A 21,654-nucleotide genomic window follows, 5' to 3' on the forward strand; every position below is an offset into this window, starting at 1 on the left:
AAGCGCGCAGTAGGCGCAATAATATCCGAATAATTGGTGTGGCGGAGACGACAGCAACCGGACGCTTTGACACTTTTGTGGAACACCTCCTGATCGAACTTTTTGGCCGAGACACGTTTACAACTGGCTTCGTGGTGGAGCGCGCACACAGATCGCTGGGGCCCCGGCCTAACCCGGGCCTGCCGCCCCGACCCATTATAGCCAGACTCATGAACTTCAGGGACAGAGACGCGGCGCTGAAAGCTGCCAGAGAGGCGGGCGAAGTTAGGTGGCAAGGGGACGTGCTCTCTTTCTACCCGGACTTCACAATCATGGTCCAAGATGCGCGCCGCAAGTACACTGGTGTCAAGGCTGCTTTGCGCAAACTGGGGTTACGCTATGGGATGCTGTATCCCGCCAGGCTCAGAGTAGACGTGGATGGCAGGTTTCGCATTTTTGATTCCCCTGCGGAGGCACAGGAATTTTGTCGAGCCTACAAAAACAGAGGGTCGCCTCGAAACTCAGGTGATGCACAACGATCTCCGCCACACACTGACTCGCAGGCTAGTGCTGACCTGTTTACTGAAACCGGACAGGATTGACTTGTCTCCGCCCCATCTTTTTCATGACAGGCTATTTACCTCAGTATTATGCATCTGACAATGCTGTTATTTTTTTGCAGTGCTTTACGTAATTGCTGAGAATTGAATGTTGCCCCGATTGTGGTTCTCGCATGGCGGACCGTCGCCTACCCCCATGGCACGAGCCGTACTGTACTTTTCTCTTATGTTGTCTTTATTTTACAGGTACATTGTTGGACAACTGTTATTGTTTGTTGCTCTTGGTTATTCTCGTGAGGGTGGGAAAAGCCTCCTAGGGCTTAAGGAGTGGCTGGGTGGTGGGTGGTTGGGGTGGGTTGGTTTACGCTTTGGTTCTGTTATTTGTACACATGCACTGTTTTTCTCTTTGGATGATGCCTGTTTTGTGGGAGGGAGGCGGCGGTTTTGCACACACATGTTTTACTATGATTCCATCGGGTTTGAATGGCTAAGATAGGGCAGCAGTCTGGTCCTTCCAGACTTACCTTCATGTCTTGGAATGTCCGGGGTTTAAATGACACGAGGAAGAGACTGCAAGTTCTAAATTACGCAGCGCGACACGGGGTGGGTGTATTATTTCTGCAGGAGACACACCTGGTGGGGGCTGACTCTTCCTCCTTTGCAAAAGGCTGGGGCACACACAGATTTTTTTCTAGCTATAGCAGATATGCAAGGGGGGTGGCGATATTGATACATAGACGCGTCCCATTTGTGCACTCAGACAGTCTCTTTGATGTAGATGGCAGGTATGTTGTAGTTACAGGGATACTTTTTGGCTTCAAGATCACCTTTGTTGGAATATATGGCCCCAATTCAGACTCCCCTGCCTTCTTTCAGGGTCTCCAGGATGTTTTGCTGCGATTAGACACTGATATGATGGTACTGGGGGGCGACTTTAACCTGCTGATGAACCCTACCAGGGACAGCACCTCCTCTTCCCCAGACTGTAAGCCCCGCTCACGCGCTGTGCTGGCGGATATGTGCGCGCACTACCCACTGATTGACATTGAGGCCCGTTTGCACTCCAGCACACCCACCTACACCCATCACTCGGGATATCACAACACTAGCACCAGAATAGACTATTGGCTCCTTTCCCCAGGGGTGGCCGGTTGGGTGAGAGACCATTCAACGCTCCCTCGCACGCTGTCTGATCACTCTCCCATTGTGTTGACCCTGCTGATCCCCAGGTTGGGAGGGTATGAGAGACAATGGCGCTTTCCTGGCAAGGCGTTATCTGATCCGGTCTTCAAAGAAGACATTCGTACTGCCATAGAGGAGTATTTTGAATTTAACGAGGGCTCGGTGGACACTTGGGCTACATTGTGGGAGGGATTCAAGGCCACTATTAGAGGGGTTTGCATCAACAAACATGTAGGGGCTTTGCGCGAGATCCGTGCCTCCCTGACCCGTATTGAGACCGATATTGCCGCACTGGACGTGGCCACGCTCACTGACACAGACGGTAGGGTAGAGGCGCAAAGACTAGAGCTACTGCAAGAGTTCAGAGACACTGCTGATAGGGAACTGACATATCTCTGCACACAACACTCAGCTAGACAATATGGTGAAGGTGACAGACCGGGCAAGCTCTTGGCCCACTTGCTCCGTCCCCCCCGCCAGGCTTCATACATCTCTGACATGGTAGATGATCTAGGTGTTCGTCATCAGACCACCCCCGCCATTTGCGATGCCTTCCTATCCTACTACAAGGAATTGTACACCTCAAATCTGACGACTGACTGTCGCGACCCTGGCCCCTATATCAACGAAATCTCTATGGTGTTCCTAGAGAAACATATGCAGGAATTTCTGGTGATGCCTATCGACCAGGACTGCGTTGTGGAAGCCATTGATGCGTTAAAGGGCTCCTCGGCGCCGGGTCTGGATGGCTTTTCGGCCGACTTTTATAAGGAGTACAAGGTGGAACTGGTGCCCCGCCTGATCGAGATGTATGCGGAGGCGCTCGAGACGGGGGTTCTGCCGCCCACGCTGCGAGAGGCAGTCATCATTCTACTTCCTAAACCGGGTCGGGACCCCACTAGGTGTGGATCCTACAGGCCCCTTTCCCTACTCAATCTTGACTATAAGATTTTGGCGAAAGTCCTTGCAACTCGACTGTCTTTACTTATGGAATCTATTATTTCACCAGCCCAGTCTGGATTCGTCCCCCATAGATCCACCTCCTTTAATCTGCGGACGCTGTTTTCTGTACTTCACAGGGTTGACCCGGATACACCGGCGGCTGCGGTGTTTTTAGACGCCGAGAAGGCATTTGACTCCTTAGAATGGTCGTTTTTTCTGTCCGTCATGAACCAGATGGGCATGCCATCATTGTTTGTCTCCACGGTCGAGCTGCTTTATACTGCCCCCAGAGCACGACTGCGCCTTAATGGCACGCTCTCTGATAGCTTCCCACTTTCCCGGGGAACCAAACAGGGATGCCCACTGTCCCCCCTACTGTATATTCTGGCCATGGACCCCTTGGTGCGACACTTTCAGGAGCGCCACTTGCACCGCGGACTCCAGTTTCGGACGGGTCCATTACTCATCTCCCTCTACGCAGATGATACCATTCTATATGTCAGATATCCGGAGACCAACCTGTCGCCCTTGCTGCTTGAGGTGGAACGCTTTGGGAAATACTCCGGCCTTCGTATTAATTGGCACAAATCTGACATCTTTCCGCTCACCCCCTCCACTGCCCGCTGGGACTGCCCGTTCCCGCTTGAGTGGAATACTGATTCGGTGAAATATCTGGGTATCCACATTCATCTAGATACGGTATCCATGATCCGTCTTAATTACGGCCAGGCGTTAGACTTTCTGGAGGATAATATTACGCGTTGGATTCGCCTCCCTCTCTCGATGGCCGGCCGTATCGCCATAATTAAAATGCTTATACTTCCCCGTTTTTTGTATTTATTTAATAACATACCGATCCCGCTCACTCAAATCTTTTTCACCCAACTACGCTCATTGTTGTTGCGTTTAGTATGGGGGGACAGGAACCCTCGAGTTTCTTGGCGCATCCTAACGCTGCCTTATGAACGGGGTGGCTTTGGAGTGCCAGACTTTTATATTTATTACCTAGCCGCGCAATGCGCCTATGCGCATCCTTGGTTCCATCCGGACGCTCGGATCCCATATTTGAGACCTGAAGCGGACTTGGTACTACCACTTGCCCTCAATTCGATATTGCCCAAAGGCTTACCCCGAGACCCACTTGACATACAAACTGTGTCCACTACCTCGTGGGCCTGGATGCAGATGCGTAGACTGCTCCAGTTGGACGTACTGTACTCCCCGGCTCTTCCATTGCCTAACCCACACTGGCTCCCCATCACCGCGGAGGCGGTGGTCCGCAGAACGTTGTCCAAATACCAGCTCGCCACAATAGGGGATCTGTTCCCAGACGGACATGTTTTTTCGGTATCCGAGGATCCACGATTTACGGACCGGACGTTTATGGACTCCTTTGTCCTGACCAGGCTGAGGTCCATGCTTAGAGCACAGTTTCCCTCGTTCCCACTTCCGCCGGATGACATGGCAGCGCTGACTTTCCTACTCCAGTCACAAACGGGAGCCCACATGGTCTCCAGGTTATATGGACTCTGTGTGGCTGCCCTTCCTGCTGCGGATGCAAAAGTTCGTGCGGCATGGGAAATTGATCTGGGTGGCCCCATCACGGACGCCCAATGGGCTGCCTGTTGCCGCTCCACTAAAGAGGTATCTGTCAACAGTAGGCATAAGCTAATACATTTTAAATTTTTGAGGCGCCTATACTTCACGCCGGCGCTGGCCCACAGAATCGACCCGGCCAGACCTCATCACTGCCCTAAATGCAAGGCTCCACATGCCGATTTTGCACATCTCACATGGACCTGTCCGAAACTACACACCTACTGGCTACAGGTACACCACATCTTGGGCGACATTTTAGAATGCGAACTGCAACACAAGCCGGAGATTGCACTGCTTGGCTATGTCGCTGAGTTCCCCCGGACCACGCGTAAACTTGCTGCCATAGGTTTCTTGCTGGCGAAAAGGGAAATTGCTTTACTTTGGGGGTCCAGGCGAATCCCTGATTCCAAGACTTGGATGCGCAGCCTTGCCCAATGCAATACCAACAGTGTGGAATACTCCACGCAGATCCCAACAGCTTCCCGCCCGATCGACATCTGGGGCCCATATCGACAGTATATTAGCAGGATTACACGGGATACACGCTCCCCAGCTGCAAGCTCTATTGTCCCAGAAGGGGTGGGCTAGGCGGTTTTGGTTCAACTGGCGTGCGCTGCCTAGTGCGTTCTACCAGGCTTAGCATATACACACTATTGGAAAGGGGTATGCGTGGGCTGCTGATTTTAGAGTGTATGCTGGATGGGGCCGAGCAGTTTCCCTCCTCCGTTTCCCTGTACGCCTTGCCCCGGTTGGAGTGGTCGCTTCACCCTGGTCTTCATTTGTCGTTTTACATGCCCTCGTCTGCCTATGCCAATGCTAACGCCATCTTGCTTGTAAATGGATGTGTTGCTTGCCGCTCTCTCTGTCACGAAGGCTCATTCGTTTTCGTTGTGTTTGAAAAAGGTTATATCTCTTTGCGTCACCTCTCCACGTGTGCGATTTTCCTTCAGATTTGGAAAAGTGAAAATAAGACTTTAGAATGTGTTACAATACTTGTAATGTTATTGGTCTAGTCCTCCATTTACTCACTTTGTATAATGATCACTACTGTTTTCATTGTAAGCAGTTTCATGTATAAATGTATGCTTGCACGGACCAATCTGATGCTAATAAAGAGATTTAAAAAAAAAAAATATATATTTATTTATTAGGGAAGTATAACTTAGAGATGAAATAAATATATTTCTAAATCTCGCTCCATCAATATCAAGGAGTCCTTTTCTATTTCTAGAAGTGTGATAATATCAATGAGTCCTTTTCTCTATCTAGAGGTATGACGATACCAGGGGTTTCTCAAATCTTTGTGAACTGGTGTAGTAAAATCGGGCATTTTTTGCTTCTTTTGGACAGGTTTGATAATAGCAGGGCTTCCGTGGGTCTTTGAGAAGAGGTTAATAAAAGCAGTGAGACCTTTCCTCTTTTTAGGAATTGCTGGTGTCTTTTGTTGAATATATGTGTGTGTTGGTGTATTCTTGTCCTTTTCTCTTTTTGGTGGTATAATCATACCAGGTAGTTCTCGTTTGGTTTCTTTGTGATGTCAGAAATTCCTTCCTTCGTTGTGTAAAGGTGAGATAATAGTAGTGGGTTATATTCTCTTTCTAAAGGTGTGATAATATCAGCGATACCTTTTCTCTTTCTAGGGATGTGATAATATCAGTGAGCCCTTTTCTCTTTCTAGGGTGTGATAATATCAGTGAATCCTTTTCTCTTTCTAAAAGTGTGATATTATCAGTGAGTCCTTTTCTCTTTCTAAAAGTGTGTTAATATCAGCAAGCCCTTTTCTCTTTCTAGGGGTCTGATAATATCAGTGAGCCCTTTTCTTTTTCCAGAGGTGTGATGATATCAAGGAGTCCTTTTCTATTTCTAAAAGTGTGATAATATCAGTGAGTCCTTTTCTCTATCTAGAGGTATGACGATACCAGGGGTTCCTCATATCTTTGTGAACTGGTGTAGTAAAATCGGGCATTTTTTGCTTTTTTTGGACAGGTTTGATAATAGCAGGGCTTCCGTGGGTCTTTGAGAAGAGGTTAATAATAGCAGTGAGGCCTTTCCTCTTTTTAGGAATTGCTGGTGTCTTTTGTTGAATATATGTGTGTGTTGGTGTATTCTTATTTCTGGGACTGCAAGTTGTTTCCTAATACTGAGGACATAAATGGTATAGGATGAAGCCACTATTTCTGCTTCCAGACATCTAAAGTAAGCACACAAGCTTGCTTCAGGCTGCACCGGCCACTCAATTTGCCAACCCTAGCTACACGCCTCTGTCCCACTGAGCAGATGTTCATTTTAGTTATGTAAGTGTGATGTCTGTGATCCTGTCTGTCCGTAGTGTTCAAGAAAGCCCCTTGCAAAGAACTGTTTTGTGATACCAACCCTGCATTTCTTCGATTTTGATCCTCAGGCTCCAAGCGAGGCTGAAGCAACCTGCGCTGCCCTCGTCGCCTCTGGTACAGCCTGGTGCACGGCCACCGAAGACATGGATGCCCTGCCTTTCGGAAGCACGCGACTGGTGCGACACTTGACTGCTGGCAAAAAGTGGTGAGTTTGGGGCAAGGATCAGGGAATGAAGTCACTTGATGTAATCACATTACTTTTCCGATAGGCTTGTATTTTGTTTGTATATTTTATATATGTATTTATTCATTTAACACCATTATAAAAGTCCAAATATGTAACTTGCAGTCACTACTAAGCATTGTAAGGAAAAGTAGAGTCCATAAAAGTGTAAAGGCCTAACTGGATGTAAGATGATACACGCCTATAGGACAAAACTCTGTAGCTGCTCTTATCACTGCAAGTATTGGAATGAATGACTATCTGAAGAGTTCAGTCTGTGGGAGTTGGCTGAACCACTCATTATTAATGTCTGCTCCTCGGCTGGAATTTAAGGCAGTACAGAATTTTGGGACCCTCCACACCCAGAAACCTGCCTCTGTCATTTGGAGGTGCGTTGATGGACGAAGTACATGTTCATTGATTGAGGAGTCCTAGCAGGAATTTAGTGTCCTGCTAAAATAGCCACGTGATTTGTTGACATGCGTCTTGAAGATAGGATTTTGAATTGGCCCCTAGAATCCACTGGGAGTGACTCTCAAAGGCCTCATCATGAGTGGCCCAGAAAGTGGGTCGGATTTTCCTCACCTTCAGAGTTACCAATGCTGAGGCTACAGCTAACTTCAAGGGTTGAGAAAATCCAGCCCATTATGAGTTGACCCCTAAGGGTCATCTAAAAAATTAGGAGATTTGTTAATTCCTGGTTGAGTTCCCACGGTAATTCATAATTTTCCCCAGACTTTTACACTGAGACCAGCTGTTTTCAACAGACAAAATCTACGGGTGAAAGTAAAAACCATGTAATCCTGGTGGAGCTGGTAACTATTGTTACTGGCCCCATCGGACTTCTGAGGCCACTCATAAGAAGGCTAAAGGTTTTTTTAGGAGCCTGTTATTTAGGTCAAATTTCAATTATTCCAGTCTTCCCATTTCTAGGGCCCTTGCAAATTCTACTCGATTATTGGGTTTTATTAATATAAATTTGTTTATGAATATTGAAAGTTCTGCATCAATATTAGAACATTAGAATGTTGGGAGCTCCACTGAAGACAATAGAGTAGCTCAGGCCTTATAATAATGGCTGGTATGAGCCCGGAGCGCCAACATTCCAACGTTTGTCTTCATGTTTCTCCCATTTCAATTTAGAACATTCTACCCTTAGTGGGTGGAATGTTATAATAGCCTTATAGCTCTTCTGCATCGGACTATACTGGTTGTTAAAGGCCCTCGCCTGCAGCATGGGTCTATATCTCGGTTTTAGGGTTTTTAACAAGCAGTATAGCTCTCGGCAGGTGACTATTATGCTATACTAGAACATTGGAAAGTTGGGAGCTCCATTGACGATAATGAGGTAGATCTGGGCTTTTTAGTGCTGGTGTAAGCTTTCTGCTCCAACATTCCAATGTTTGTCTTTATGTTTCTCCTTTTTTGATGTAGAACATTCTACCCTTGGTAGGTGGAATGTTCCAATAGCCTTATAGCCCTTCCATCTCGGGTTGTACCAGTTATTAAGAGCCATCTCCCTCTTTACGGCCCTTGCCTGCAGCCAGGGCCAATAACTCGGGTTCAGGGCCTTTAACAACCAGTATAGCCCTCGGCAGCGGGCTGTGAGGGTATTTTATCCATGGGTTTCCTATTTTGTAACATGGTTGTGGTCAGACCCTTCTAAAACAGCTGGCTGTTTTATTGCCAGTCAAGCAAAGGGAATTTTCTTCATCCTATGAAACATTTACTCTAGGCATTCTGTTATTTTAGTCTGACTCTTAGGCCCTCATTTTGATTGCCTGAAATCCACCAGGAGTGATACATCCAGATGAAATTCTGCACCTACAAGCACAAGTGTCTTGTGCCTGGAATTATCTGGCCTGGTAACACTGTACCTGTCTTATCAGCTACAAGGGTTGCAGGCACCAACACATCCAGGTCCCCCACCCGACCCTAGCAGCAGAACCCCTAAAACAGAAACAGTGCTCCGATAGACAGGCTGAACCCTGCCCTAACACCCTTCTCCCTTTACCCCTGCCATTCTCCTGCTATTTTCGGCTTGCTCTGAGAAGGTGAAAAATGTCATACGTGTTTTGCTTCCAGAATGGGAATAAGTACATGTAAAGGGCCGGGTATTTCCAGGGCCATTCAGTTATCCCCCACTCCACTGAGAACACCCTCAACTGCTGCAATGTGGTGTAGGGATCCCGAATGGAAATTGAGAGTCTGGACCCTCTCCCCTGTCTCCCGACATCCGATTACAGAGATCTCACGAGGGCCTTAGATTTATTACCAAGCTGAGTATGGTTTTGGGTATCATAAGAGTACATTCGGAGAGGTACCTGATGATGTCTGTTAGACCTGTCAGCCTTAGGGTGGTCTTTCCCCGTGATTTTTTGCCCTTGCCTCATTTTTCCCACCTACTTTTTGCTGGCCCTTAGATCTTCGGGCACCTTTTCATAGCTAATCTGTGTTAGGGTGCAGGTGCTCTCTACTTTCAACATGGCTGCCACTGGCCCCTGCTACTGCAGCGTGGTCTTTTTAGTGTAGCAGCCTAGTTGCCAGGAGCAGGCTGGGTCCCCATACAATGTTGCAACACCAGCCACCCAGCCCCGGTCCATAGTTAGAGTGGGGAAGCTCCTGGAACCTTCCAGAAGGAAGGCGGACCTGACTTTTCCCGCCTTAGAGAGTGGTCACCTGACCTGGGCATATATAAGCAAGGGAGCAAACTTTTTCTAGTTAGTTGGGGCATCACTGACCTGGGGAACCCACGCAGGAGTTTTAGGCGGGAGGGCCTAGTGAGGAACCTATGCTACTGGGAGTGACAGGATCTAGGTGCTGCCTCTTAAGCTGGGTGAGGTGTCCAAAGCTAGCCCCCTGATCTGGCCCAGTGGTAGGGAACCCCAGGGCCCATCTGCAGTGACTGAGGAGAAATTCTTCAAGCCTTCAATTCATCACCCCCTCCCCCCTCTTCCACTTCAAGAAACAAGCAACTAAGGGCGCAGAACCATCCAAGCGCCAAGAAACCTGCTTCCTGGGACCAGGTACTGGACTGTGCTGCCCTGCGCGTCCCCTGCCTACAACTGGGCCTACCTGTCTCCCCCTGACTGAACTGTGGGCCAAGCGCTACAACTTGCTCCCATCCTGCCTGCCCTGAGCTAACTGTGCCCACGTGACTCTAGTGCTGAAACCCCCTGTGAGGCACTGGTATTCTAAAGCGCTTCTCCCCCTCAGGAATCATCTTGTCAGCGAGGCGCTGCAGTTGCCCCCCAAGTGCTCACCTGCTGTCCCCAAGCGCTGCGATAGCCTGTCGCTGTCTGCCACTGTCGCGCCGGGCATGGAGGCACCAGTGGCCCCCCTCCTTCTGCCTAGCCGAGACTGCCCCCCAGGCGCTGTCGCGCAGCGCACCGAATCACCGCCGCAGCCCACGGAAGCACTGTGAGACCCCCTCGGCGGCCCCCGGTACCAGAAGAGGGCCGCCGCAGTGAGGCCGGGCCCCACCCGACTAAGAGGAGGTCCCGCGGCGGCCCCCGGAGCCTGAGGAAGGCCGCCGCGTAGTCCAGTCAGGCCTCGTTAGGCCTGAAGCCAAGCCGCTGCCTTCATCACGTGACGAGGGCGCTCGGCCTCGTCATTGGCCGCGCCCCCGTCCTCCTGTGCCGTGATTGGTCCCACGGTCCGGCTCACACTGCTCCCCCATTGGCCGTCACCGCGGGCCCCGCTGACACGGCCCGGCGGCCGAAGAGAGCTGCACTCCACTACGGAGGGGGCCGCTGAGCCTGAGAGCCCCCTCCGCTTGCCGCCCCAAACGCTGGTCCAGCTTCGTCCCGGTGCCGGGGCTCCAGAACTGCCCCCGCGGCGCACAGGGCCGGAGCTCCTTTCCCCCCCCAAGCGGACACTTCACAAGGGCCCCAGAGGTAACCCCCTGGGGAGGAGGGCGGTAGGCCGAGTGAGGCCCGAGGTCGCCCCTCCCCCGGGGTTAACTGTGACTGGGACCTGTTGGCCCCCCCCCTTCTGAATGTGCCTCATTATATCGTTTTGCCTGCATATCTACAAGCCTGAGTTATTCATAGTGCACCATATTTACAAGCCTGTTAATGAGAGGGAGAGTCACTTCACTGTACTGAATTTTCTTGCAGAGGTGGACTTCCATAGAATTCTGATGATCTGATCTGGGTCGCAAACCGACCTGTATTCACAAGAAGAAAGGCTTGTCACGGATGACTAAAGGCTGTGTTCTTTGAAGTTCCTTGTTAGACTGATAAGTACTTGCTGATATGTTTTATTCCTTTCCAGGAAAAGCGTCCATGAGAAGTTTGATGTGTTAATTAGACACATTACTATAGACACTTCTTGTAGGATCCTCCAGGTTTATACAATTACCCCTTTGCCTGTCAAAGAGTCTGATGCGACAGGCGGGGTTAGTTAATGTTTCACTGCATAGATGAGCTGGTTGTTATTTTAATGAAATGTCTTACTGAAATGCTTATCTGAAATGTTTACCCCTTCACAGGAAATGCAATCTGCACGTGATTCATGAAACGTCTTAATGAAATGCTTGTCTGAAATGCTAATGAATTACCAATGCAATGATCTAATTGAAAGCCTATATAAAAGATCTTGATTTTTCAAATACAAATACTGGTGTGGTCTCCATTATTACGCCACTGTGTGTTTCATTGGATGTGTGTGTTAAGTAGCTGCTTTACACGTAAGCCCCTGGCTGCCTTCCTGCTCGAGCCATGCTATCCCACGGAGAACTGGTGGTCCCAGTTCTTACATTGGTGGCGAGCGGTGGGATCCAGGACCTGTAGCTACCTAACACCCTCCAGTGGGACAGGGTGTGCTGCAATTAATTGGACACCTATTGTGCTACAAGCAAACCCAATTGCTCACCACTGTCTAGCCTGCAACAAAGTGTGTTGACCCAGTATTGTTGCCCATGTCCTAGAATTTTTCTTCCAGGTTATCTAGGTCCTCACCTGACAGAATGGAGTTCCAGCTGGCTGACCTTGATAGGTACACGGCAGTGCAGTTAAGGGAGTTTTGTCAGGGGATGGGGGTGCCTGTGGGGACAAGAGCTGTAAATGAAGAGCTCCGTACCGCCTTAAGGGCATGGGTAAGGGCCCACCCAGAGGAAGAAGAGGATGGGGAACAGGTCACACACGGGGAGGTGGACACTTAGGAAGACCCAGGCCTGCTCAACATTGACATATCAGACAATATATTGCCAGGAAGACGTTCCGGGGCAGGGAGCAGTGTATCTAGGGAGGGTGTGTCACCGCAGGAGTACGAGGACAGAAGGGAGGAGAGGCGATTGAAGTGGGAGCTTGCCAAGTTAGAGTTAGAGAGAGAAAGGGAAGATAAGCAGTTTGCTTTGGAGAGAGAAAAATTAGCATTGGAAGAAAGGAAGTGGGCGCACGAGCTGCAGCTCAAGGAAATGGAGCTGCAAGCATTGCAGTTGAGTGCGCCAGGGAGTCCTAATGGTGGCAGCGTACCAGAAGCTCATCAGGAGCCCAGATTCTGGTTACCCAAGGAGGTGATAGTGAGCTACACCAAGAGAGATGACATTGCCAGGTGGTTGGAGGCGTATGAAGTGGCCTTGACTGCCCATGGGGGGCCTGAGAAACACTGGGGAGGTGGCTTGTACCGGTATATACCTCCTGATGTCAGGGACTCACTCCTGTATTTGAAGAAGGCAGACCAGTTAAGGTATCCCCCCATGAAGGAGGCGCTTATCAAACATTTTGGCCTCAACCCTGAAAGGTATCGCCAGAGGTTTCGTGGCAGCCATAAGCTGTCCACGCAGAATTGTGTGGATTTTTTTGAATATGCCCAAAAGGCTCTGGATGGTTGGGTGCGTGGCAGCGAGGTGCGAGATTTTGAGGGTCTGTATAACCTTTTTTTGAGAGAGCACCTCTTGGATAAGTGTTTTCCGGAGTTGTGCCAACATTTGGTGGACCGCAAGCTTACTGATTCCCGTGAGCTCGCGGAGGAGGCGGATATTTGGGTTAGCACCCGGGTGTCACACAAGGGCCCCGGGGGAGATGGCCCGAAAGGCGGACAGGGCGCCCCTCAAAAGAAAGAGGGTAGTGATAAAAGAACAGAGTTCTCACGAGGCCCACAAACTAGACAGTTTGGGAAAGGAGTAGGTACCCCACCTCAGAACCGTTCCCCAAAACCCACTTACCCTGACAAGAGTCAGCAGTCAAAAGTGGTCCGGTGCTATGAGTGCGGAGAGGTCGGACACTACAAGGGAGACCCCCCGTGTCGCAAACAACCCTCAGCCCCCACTGGTGGCAAGAGTCCCGGGGTGGCTAGTATAGCGCTTGGGTTGGAGCTGCCCCTAGATAGGGAAGGGGAGTGGACATGCCTGACCCTGGTTTCACTCGGGGATAAAGAGATGGTCCCAGTGACGCCCTTACCATCGAATACTGCTAAGTACCAGCAGAGGGTGAAGGTCAATGGGGAGGAGGTGGACGCTCTGAGGGACACAGGAGCCAGCATGACCACTGTAGTGAGGCGGCTGGTGTGCCCTGAGCAGGTTGTTCCTGATGTGTACCATCCGGCCGTGTTGGCTGACGGCAGAATGAGCTACTATCCCGTGGCTCAAGTTCCCTTTGAATGGGGAGGAGTGTCAGGCCCGTTGAGAGTTGCGATCAGCCCTGCCTTGCCTGTGGACTGTCTGCTCGGTAATGACCTCGAACATACCACCTGGAAGGAAGTGGAGTTTAAGGCCCACACTGAGATGCTGGGATTACCAGGGTGGATGTGCGTAGTCACGCGGTCCACGGCTGCCCGGCAAGAAGTTCAACCCGGATTGGAGCCTGAAACAATGGCCCAACCCACTGTCGGTCCAGAAGAGAGTGTTGTGGAGGACACACCCCGTGTGATGGATGGGGAGCCCGCGGAGGTAACCCCGGAGTCCGTGGAGGTGGATGTCGTTCCCGTGGGGGATTTGCCGACCCTTGCCGGGTGGCATGTGGAAGGAGGTCCTACCCGGGAGGAATTCTGTCGGGCGCAAAAGGAGTGCCCCACGCTTGAAGGCATGCGGCGACAGGCCGAAGCCCAAGCGATGAACAAGGAGACCGGCAACTACCACGTGTATTGGGAGGATGGCCTCCTGTACAGTGAGCCAAGGGTTCCGGTGCATGGTTCCTCGAGGGCCTTAGTGGTCCCTCAGTGCTACCGAGCCTTTTTGATGGAACTGGCGCATGAGATACCTCTAGCCGGACACCTGGGCCAGGACAAGACCTTTGCGAGGCTAGTCCCACATTTTTATTGGCCTAGGATGAGTTGCCTCTGACACCTATTGCAAGACCTGCAAGACTTGCCAGGCCAGTGGCAAGACTGGGACCAAGTTGAAGGCCCCATTGGAACCACTCCCAGTGGTCGGGACCCCTTTCGAGAGGGTCGGTATTGACATCGTTGGGCCATTGGACCCTCCGACATCTGCAGGACATCGGTTCATTCTGGTGTTAGTGGACCACGCCACTCGGTACCCGGAGGCCATCCCTCTGAGGACCGTTACTGCACCTGTAGTGGCGCGGGCCCTGATGGGGATATTCACCCGAGTGGGATTCCCCAAGGTCGTGGTGTCGGACAGGGGCACAAATTTCATGTCGGTCTACATGCAGGCCATGTGGAAGGAGTGCGGAGTGACCTATCGGTTCTCCACTCCTTACCACCCCCAGACTAACGGACTCGTAGAGCGCTTCAACAAGACCTTGAAGGGGATGATCCGGAGTCTGCCAGAAGACCTGAGGCGGAAATGGGACATCCTCCTCCCTTGCTTGTTGTTCTCGTACCGCGAGGTACCCCAGAAGGGAGTCGGGTTCAGCCCTTTCGAATTGCTCTATGGCCATCCCGTTAGGGGACCCCTCAGTCTGGTCAAGGAGAGTTGGGAGAAGACTTCGAAGAAGCTTCCCCGTGATGTTGTCAGCTACATGCTGGCATTCCGCAGCCAGATGGCTAAGCTGTGGAAGGAAGCCTAAGACAATCTGGAGGCTAGCCAAGCCGTCATGAAGGAGTGGTATGACCACAACGCTCGGACGGTGGAGTTGGACACTGGACAGAAGGTGTGGGTCATGGAGCCTGGGGAGCTTAGTGCCCTCCAGGACCGGTGGACTGGTCCGTACGAGATTGTGGAGCGAAGAGGCCAGACCACCTACATCGTGGACTTGAAGACCCCCCGACAGCCCCACCAGGTGCTCCACGTCAACCGCCTGAAGCCTCATCATGAGCGATCGGAGCTTGCTCTCCTCATGGTGACGGATGGGAGCGAGGAGGAGGAAAGTGAGCCTCTTCCTGACCTTCTAGCGGCTCAGGAGAAGGATGGTTCAGTAGAGGGAGTTGTCCTCTCTCCATCCTTGACCCCAGAACAACAGAGGGACTGCCGCCAGGTCTTGGCGCAGCACGCCTCGTTGTTCTCCCTCACGCCTGGAATTACGCATCTGTGTACCCATGATGTGGACACAGGGGAAACCAAGTCTTACCGGCTGTCCGACAAAGTAAAGAACAGCATCCAGGGTGAGGTGACCAAGATGCTGGAGCTGGGAGTAATCGAGCCCTCCAGCAGCCTGTGGGCTAGTCCGGTCGTGCTGGTGCCGAAAGCGGCTCCACCGGGCGCCACACCAGAACTTCGGTTCTGTGTGGATTAACGGGGGTTGAATTCTGTCACCAAGACAGATGCTCACCCGATACCACGGGCAGACGAGCTGATTGACCGGCTGGGAGTAGCCAAGTACCTCAGCACCATCGACTTAACATCAGGGTACTGGCAGATTGCCATGGCCGATGGAGCAAAGGAGAAGACAGCGTTCTCCACCCCGAGGGCCACTTCCAATTTCGAGTGATGCCCTTCGGGCTCAAGAATGCTCCGGCCACCTTACAGCGGTTGGTGAACCAGGTGTTATCTGGCCTGGAGTCCTTCTCAGCAGCTTACCTGGATGACATAGCTGTCTTCAGTAGCACCTGGGAGGACCATCTGCAGCATCTCCAGGAGATGCTGCGGGCGTTACAATGTGCTGGCTTGACCATCAAAGCTAGCAAGTGCCAGATTGGACAGGGCTCTGTCGTGTACCTGGGACACTTGGTGGGCGGAGGTAAGGTGCAACCCCTCCAGGCCAAGATTGAGACCATCATGGCCTGGGAGTCCCCCAAAACTCAGACTGAGGTCCGAGCTTTCCTCGGCCTCACTGGCTATTACCGCAGATTCGTCAAGGGGTATGGAACCATCATGGCCCCCTTGACCGAGTTGACGTCCAAAAAGCAGCCACGTAAGGTCATCTGGACGGCTGCTTGCCAGGAGGCATTTGAAACACTGAAGCGCGCGATGTGCACTGCTCCGGTGCTGGCCACTCCGGACTTCCAAAAATAATTCATCGTGCAGACAGATGCCTCAGAGCATGGCGTAGGCGCCGTGCTGTCGCAACTCAATGATGATGGCCAAGACCAACCTGTGGCCTTCATCTCCCGAAGACTCCTCCCTCGGGAACGGCGATGGAGTACCATTGAGCGAGAAGCCTTTGCTGTGGTCTGGGCTTTGAAGAAGTTGAGGCCATACCTCTTTGGCTCTCACTTCCTGGTTCAAACCGACCACCGACCCCTTCGCTGGCTCATGCAAATGAGAGGCGAAAATCCCAAGTTGCTAAGGTGGTCCATTTCCCTACAGGGGATGGACTTTAGGGTGGAACATCGACCCGGAGCTGACCACGCCAATGCTGACGGTCTCTCCCAGTTTTTCCGCCTTAGTGACGAGAACTCCCTAGATGTTGGGTAGCTCTCCCCACTTTCAGCTGGGGGGGACGCATGTTAGACCTGTCAGCCTTAGGATGGTCTTTCCCCGTGATTTTTTGCCCTTGCCTAATTTTTCCCACCTACTTTTTGCTGGCCCTTAGGTCTTCGGGCACCTTTTCATAGCTAATCTGTGTTAGGGTGCAGGTGCTCTCTACTTTCAACATGGCTGCCACTGGCCCCTGCTACTGCAGCGTGGTCTTTTTAGTGTAGCACCCTAGTTGCCAGGAGCAGGCTGGGTCCCCATACAATGTTGCAACACCAGCCACCTAGCCCCGGTCCATAGTTAGAGTGGGGAAGCTCCTGGAACCTTCCAGAAGGAAGGCGGACCTGACTTTTCCCGCCTTAGAGAGTGGTCACCTGACCTGGGCATATATAAGCAAGGGAGGGAACTTTTTCTAGTCAGTTGGGGCATCACTGACCTGGGGAACCCACGCAGGAGTTTTAGGCGGGAGGGCCTAGTGAGGAACCTATGCTACTGGGAGTGACAGGATCTAGGTGCTGCCTCTTAAGCTGGGTGAGGTGTCCAAAGCTAGCCCCCTGATCTGGCCCAGTGGTAGGGAACCCCAGGGCCCATGAATGAGGAGAAATTCTTCAAGCCTTCAACTCATCAACCCCCCCTCTTCCACTTCAAGAAACAAGCAACTAAGGGCGCAGAACCATCCAAGCGCCAAGAAACCTGCTTTCTGGGACCAGGTACTGGACTGCGCTGCCCTGCGCGTCCCCTGCCTACAACTGGGCCTACCTGTCTCCCCCTGACTGAACTGTGGGCCAAGCGCTACAACTTGCTCCCATCCTGCCTGCCCTGTGCTAACAGTGCCCACGAGACTCTAGCGCTGAAGCCCCCTGTGAGGCACTGGTATTCTAAAGCGCTTCTCCCCCTCAGGAATCATCATGTCAGCGAGGCACTGCAGTTGCCCCCCAAGCGCTCACCTGCTGTCCCCAAGCGCTGCGATAGCCTGTCGCTGTCTGCCGCTGTCGCGCCGGGCCTGGAGGCGCCAGTGGCCCCCCTCCTTCTGCCTAGCCGAGACTGCCCCCCAGGCGCTGTCGCACAGCGCACCGAATCACCGCCGCAGCCCACGGAAGCACTGTGAGACCCCTCGGCGGCCCCGGAGCCTGAGGAAGGCCGCCGCGTAGTCCAGTCAGGCCTCGTTAGGCCTGACGCCAAGTCGATGCCTCCATCACGTGACGAGGGCGCTCGGCCTCGTCATTGGCCGCGCCCCCGTCCTCCTGTGCCGTGATTGGTCCCGCGGCCCGGCTCACACTGCTCCCCCATTGGCCGTCACCCGGGCTCCGCTTACACGGCCCGGTGGCCAAAGAGAGCTGCACTCCACTACGGAGGGGGCCGCTGAGCCTGAGAGCCCCCTCCGCTTGCCGCCCCAAACGCTGGTCCAGCTTCGTCCCGGTGCCGGGGCTCCAGAACTGCCCCCGCGGCGCACAGGGCCGGAGCTCCTTTCCCCCCCCAAGCGGACACTTCACAAGGGCCCCAGAGGTAACCCCCTGGGGAGGAGGGCGGTAGGCCGAGTGAGGCCCGAGGTCGCCCCTCCCCCGGGGTTAACTGTGACTGGGTCCTGTTGGCCCCCCCCCCCTTCTGAATGTGCCTCATTATATCGTTTTGCCTGCATATCTACAAGCCTGAGTTATTCATAGTGCACCATATTTACAAGCCTGTTAATGAGAGGGAGAGTCACTTCACTGTACTGAATTTTCTTGCAGAGGTGGACTTCCATAGAATTCTGATGATCTGATCTGGGTCGCAAACCGACCTGTATTCACAAGAAGAAAGGCTTGTCACGGATGACTAAAGGCTGTGTTCTTTGAAGTTCCTTGTTAGACTGATAAGTACTTGCTGATATGTTTTATTCCTTTCCAGGAAAAGCGTCCATGAGAAGTTTGATGTGTTAATTAGACGCATTACTATAGAAGCTTCTTGTAGGATCCTCCAGGTTTATACAATTACCACTTTGCCTGTCAAAGAGTCTGATGCGACAGGCGGGGTTAGTTAATGTTTCACTGCATAGATGAGCTGGTTGTTATTTTAATGAAATGTCTTACTGAAATGCTTATCTGAAATGTTTACCCCTTCACAGGAAATGCAATCTGCACGTGATTCATGAAACATCTTAATGAAATGCTTGTCTGAAATGCTAATGAATTACCAATGCAATGATCTAATTGAAAGCCTATATAACAGATCTTGATTTTTCAAATACAACTACTGGTGTGGTCTCCATTATTGCGCCACTGTGTGTTTCATTGGATGTGTGTGTTAAGTAGCTGCTTTACACGTAAGCCCCTGGCTGCCTTCCTGCTCGAGCCATGCTACCCCACGGAGAACTGGTGGTCCCAGTTCTTACAATGTCCCTGCAGTGGGTGCCAGTGGGAGGATTTAAATGTTAAACAGTAGGGATAAGACGGAGGACTCTATGGGACACTGCAAGGCAGCCTTCGTATTGACGAGTCTTCTGTTCCGATGTGCACTTGTTGGATCATCTTGTGGAGGAGGAAGGTCATCCATTGTAAGGTCCATTCGTTAAATCTCTTTAAAAAGATCTCCTGGTCCACAAGATAATACGTTGCAAAGCGATCATGGGGAATTGAGCCAACTTGTTCCTTTCGTCAACAATGATGTGAAGATCTTGCACAATCTTTGGTAGCAAGTGTGGTTTCTATCGCCAACAAAGGGTTGTGGGTTTGATGGGTGCACTTGCTGTGTTCTTGTACTTGTTATTGGAGTTTGCTCATGACGGACAGGGCGAAGTTGCTTTACTCATAATCTTATAAGCCATCTGCCTTTGGCATGAATACAAGTAAGTGCCTAACAGGGAAATCTGTGGGAGAGCGTAGATTGTAAACTATGAAATCTAGACACCTCTGTTTAAATACTTTCTTCATTAAGTGGTGGAACAGTGTGGCCCCTGGCAAATCACTTTGTTTCCTTGTGCTTCAGTTCCAACATCTGCCAACAGGGAGTGAGACAATAAGTGAGGATCATGGTGGGTGTAAGAGGAAGGCGTAGATAGTGTAGGGGTATGATAGTGCAGTGGGAGGAGGGAGGCTGTGTAAAAAATGTAAACTGGAAGTAATCAATGGGAATTTGAGGGGGTTAAGAGAGAGAGGAGCCGTAAAGTCTTAAGAGGGGACAGAAAGAGTGTACTGTTGGATAGGAGAGACTCCACGCAAGAAGCTGAAAGAGTGTAAGGAGGCCTGGAGCATGTAATGAGCTGGATGAGAGACTCTGAAAGCGGTGAAGAGATTGATAGGGGTCTGGAGAGTGAAAGAGCAGAGTGTGGGCAGGTGGGGCGCTTATGTAAGGGAGGGGAGCAGGGAGGCAGTCTGGGAAGACAGTAGACTGTAAAAAGGAGTCAGGGGAGACCACAGAGGAGAGCAGTAACACTGTATGAGGGGATCTGGGATACCCCAGATACTGATGGAGTGGAGGATGTGAGAAGAGGGCAAGCCTCACTGCTAGGGAGAAACTAAGAGAGGAGTCAGGGAGACTGTAAGAAGGGGATCAGGGCGAGTGTAATAGAAAAGCGAGAAGACTGTAAGCGGGGAGCAGGGACACCGTGAGAGATCAGACAGGGAGAGCCCAGGAGGTGAGCAGGGAGAGAGTAAAATGCAGTTTGAAATAGTAAGGTTTTAGTAGGGAGAGTGTAAGCTGCAGTCAGGCTGATGGGGTGCAGAGGAATGTTAAAATAAAAGGCAGTGAATCTGCAAGAGCAGTACAGGTAGACACTAATTTGGAGGGCAGCTGCAACATTAAAGTGTAAAAGATAGACATTTACTGATAAAACTTGTTTCTTGCAGTGAAATGGAGGAATATTCTCTGCCTATAATCTTGGAGACGCTGAAGCTGAACCAAAGACAGGTAAACATGTCACTGTCAGTCTAAGTGGGTGCAAGTTTTCAGTGCAAGGTAATGGACCCAAAAAGCAGACAGTGGTGGGTCTGTAGGGAGTTACTATGGATAAGGTTATCAAACGGGTAACTATAGTCGTGGTTAGCTTGTCAGGCGTGGAAAATATTCAGACTATTATCAAAAGGAGAAGTATTTCTGTGATCAATACATTTATTAATTGTAAAAGCAGACCTGGAATGACAATCAAAAACAGATTACTAGCTCTGATATATATCTGCACATCTCTTGTACCAAATAGCCAGTCAAAGGCATGATTATTTATGTTATTAAGAAATGAAAGTCTACCCAGCCTCAGCCAGCTGCCTCTAGAGACCTGAGGGTCCGAGTCACAGTGACAGTCGCCCCACCGTTTGAAGGGTGGGCGACCATCAATGGATTTACCTGCCCGAGACCTTCACTCGTCGACCCCTGTCAGGGAAAACCTCCAATTGCCCTGACGTGGTGGAGAAAACTCCCTGCACATTAAGACATTTGTTTTTCTCATTTTCTGAAACAAACTTGTGCTGAGGGATTTTATTTCAGAATTACAAAAAGAATGATGAGCTGTGTCAAAATATCTGAACTCCCTCAGTATTCTGCTCTTTCTTCAGGCATCTGCCGCCTTATAGGCAAAGAAACCCTTCCGAGTACGACCAGTTATATTTGTGGAATAGCTTTGGAGGTGGAGTCCAGAGCCTCTGCCAATGGGGTGGGGTGGGCTCGCAGACCGCCCACAAAAGTGGAAATGCAACCCTTAGTGGATGAAGGGTCGTTTCGTAATAGATTTTACAATTAGAAACCAACATTGGTCTTCAGGATAAAAGTCTAGATAGATATTTCATGAATTTCTAGACAGATGTTAGTTTGTGTCATAGACTCTGACACACCATCCACAAGAACAGCTGCTTCAATGACTAGACAGAATAGTGGAGACCCTACCCAGAAAAAGTATTGTAAGATCCTGAAGGCAGGTTGATGACACAGGACTTTTTTTCCCCATGGTAATATATTGGTTGTGGATATTACTTCATCCAAAACCAGAGGATGAGTTAATCCTTCATTGTGTCCTATCTGAAGTGCGGCTGCTGACAGATCTTATAGGTAGTCGTCAATTGTTTCTACTATTACTGGTTCATGATTACTGCAGAGTTCCTCTTTAAA

At 50.9% G+C, this 21,654-nt stretch overlaps 1 protein-coding gene across 1 annotated transcript in view; it reads left to right on the forward strand.

Moving 5' to 3' along the window:
• LOC144828418 (putative flap endonuclease 1 homolog) overlaps window positions 1-21,654 on the forward strand; it is a 96,380-nt gene that overhangs the window by 60,579 nt on the left and 14,147 nt on the right. Inside the window, exons 7-8 of the mRNA XM_078686545.1 lie at window positions 6,664-6,800; window positions 20,403-20,463. Of these exons, the coding sequence (XP_078542671.1) occupies window positions 6,664-6,800; window positions 20,403-20,463 (198 nt within the window). The remainder of the gene's footprint in view (window positions 1-6,663; window positions 6,801-20,402; window positions 20,464-21,654) is intronic.

Source organism: Lissotriton helveticus, chromosome 4_1 (genome assembly GCF_964261635.1).
Source record: "Lissotriton helveticus chromosome 4_1, aLisHel1.1, whole genome shotgun sequence".
Classification (NCBI taxonomy): domain Eukaryota; kingdom Metazoa; phylum Chordata; class Amphibia; order Caudata; family Salamandridae; genus Lissotriton; species Lissotriton helveticus.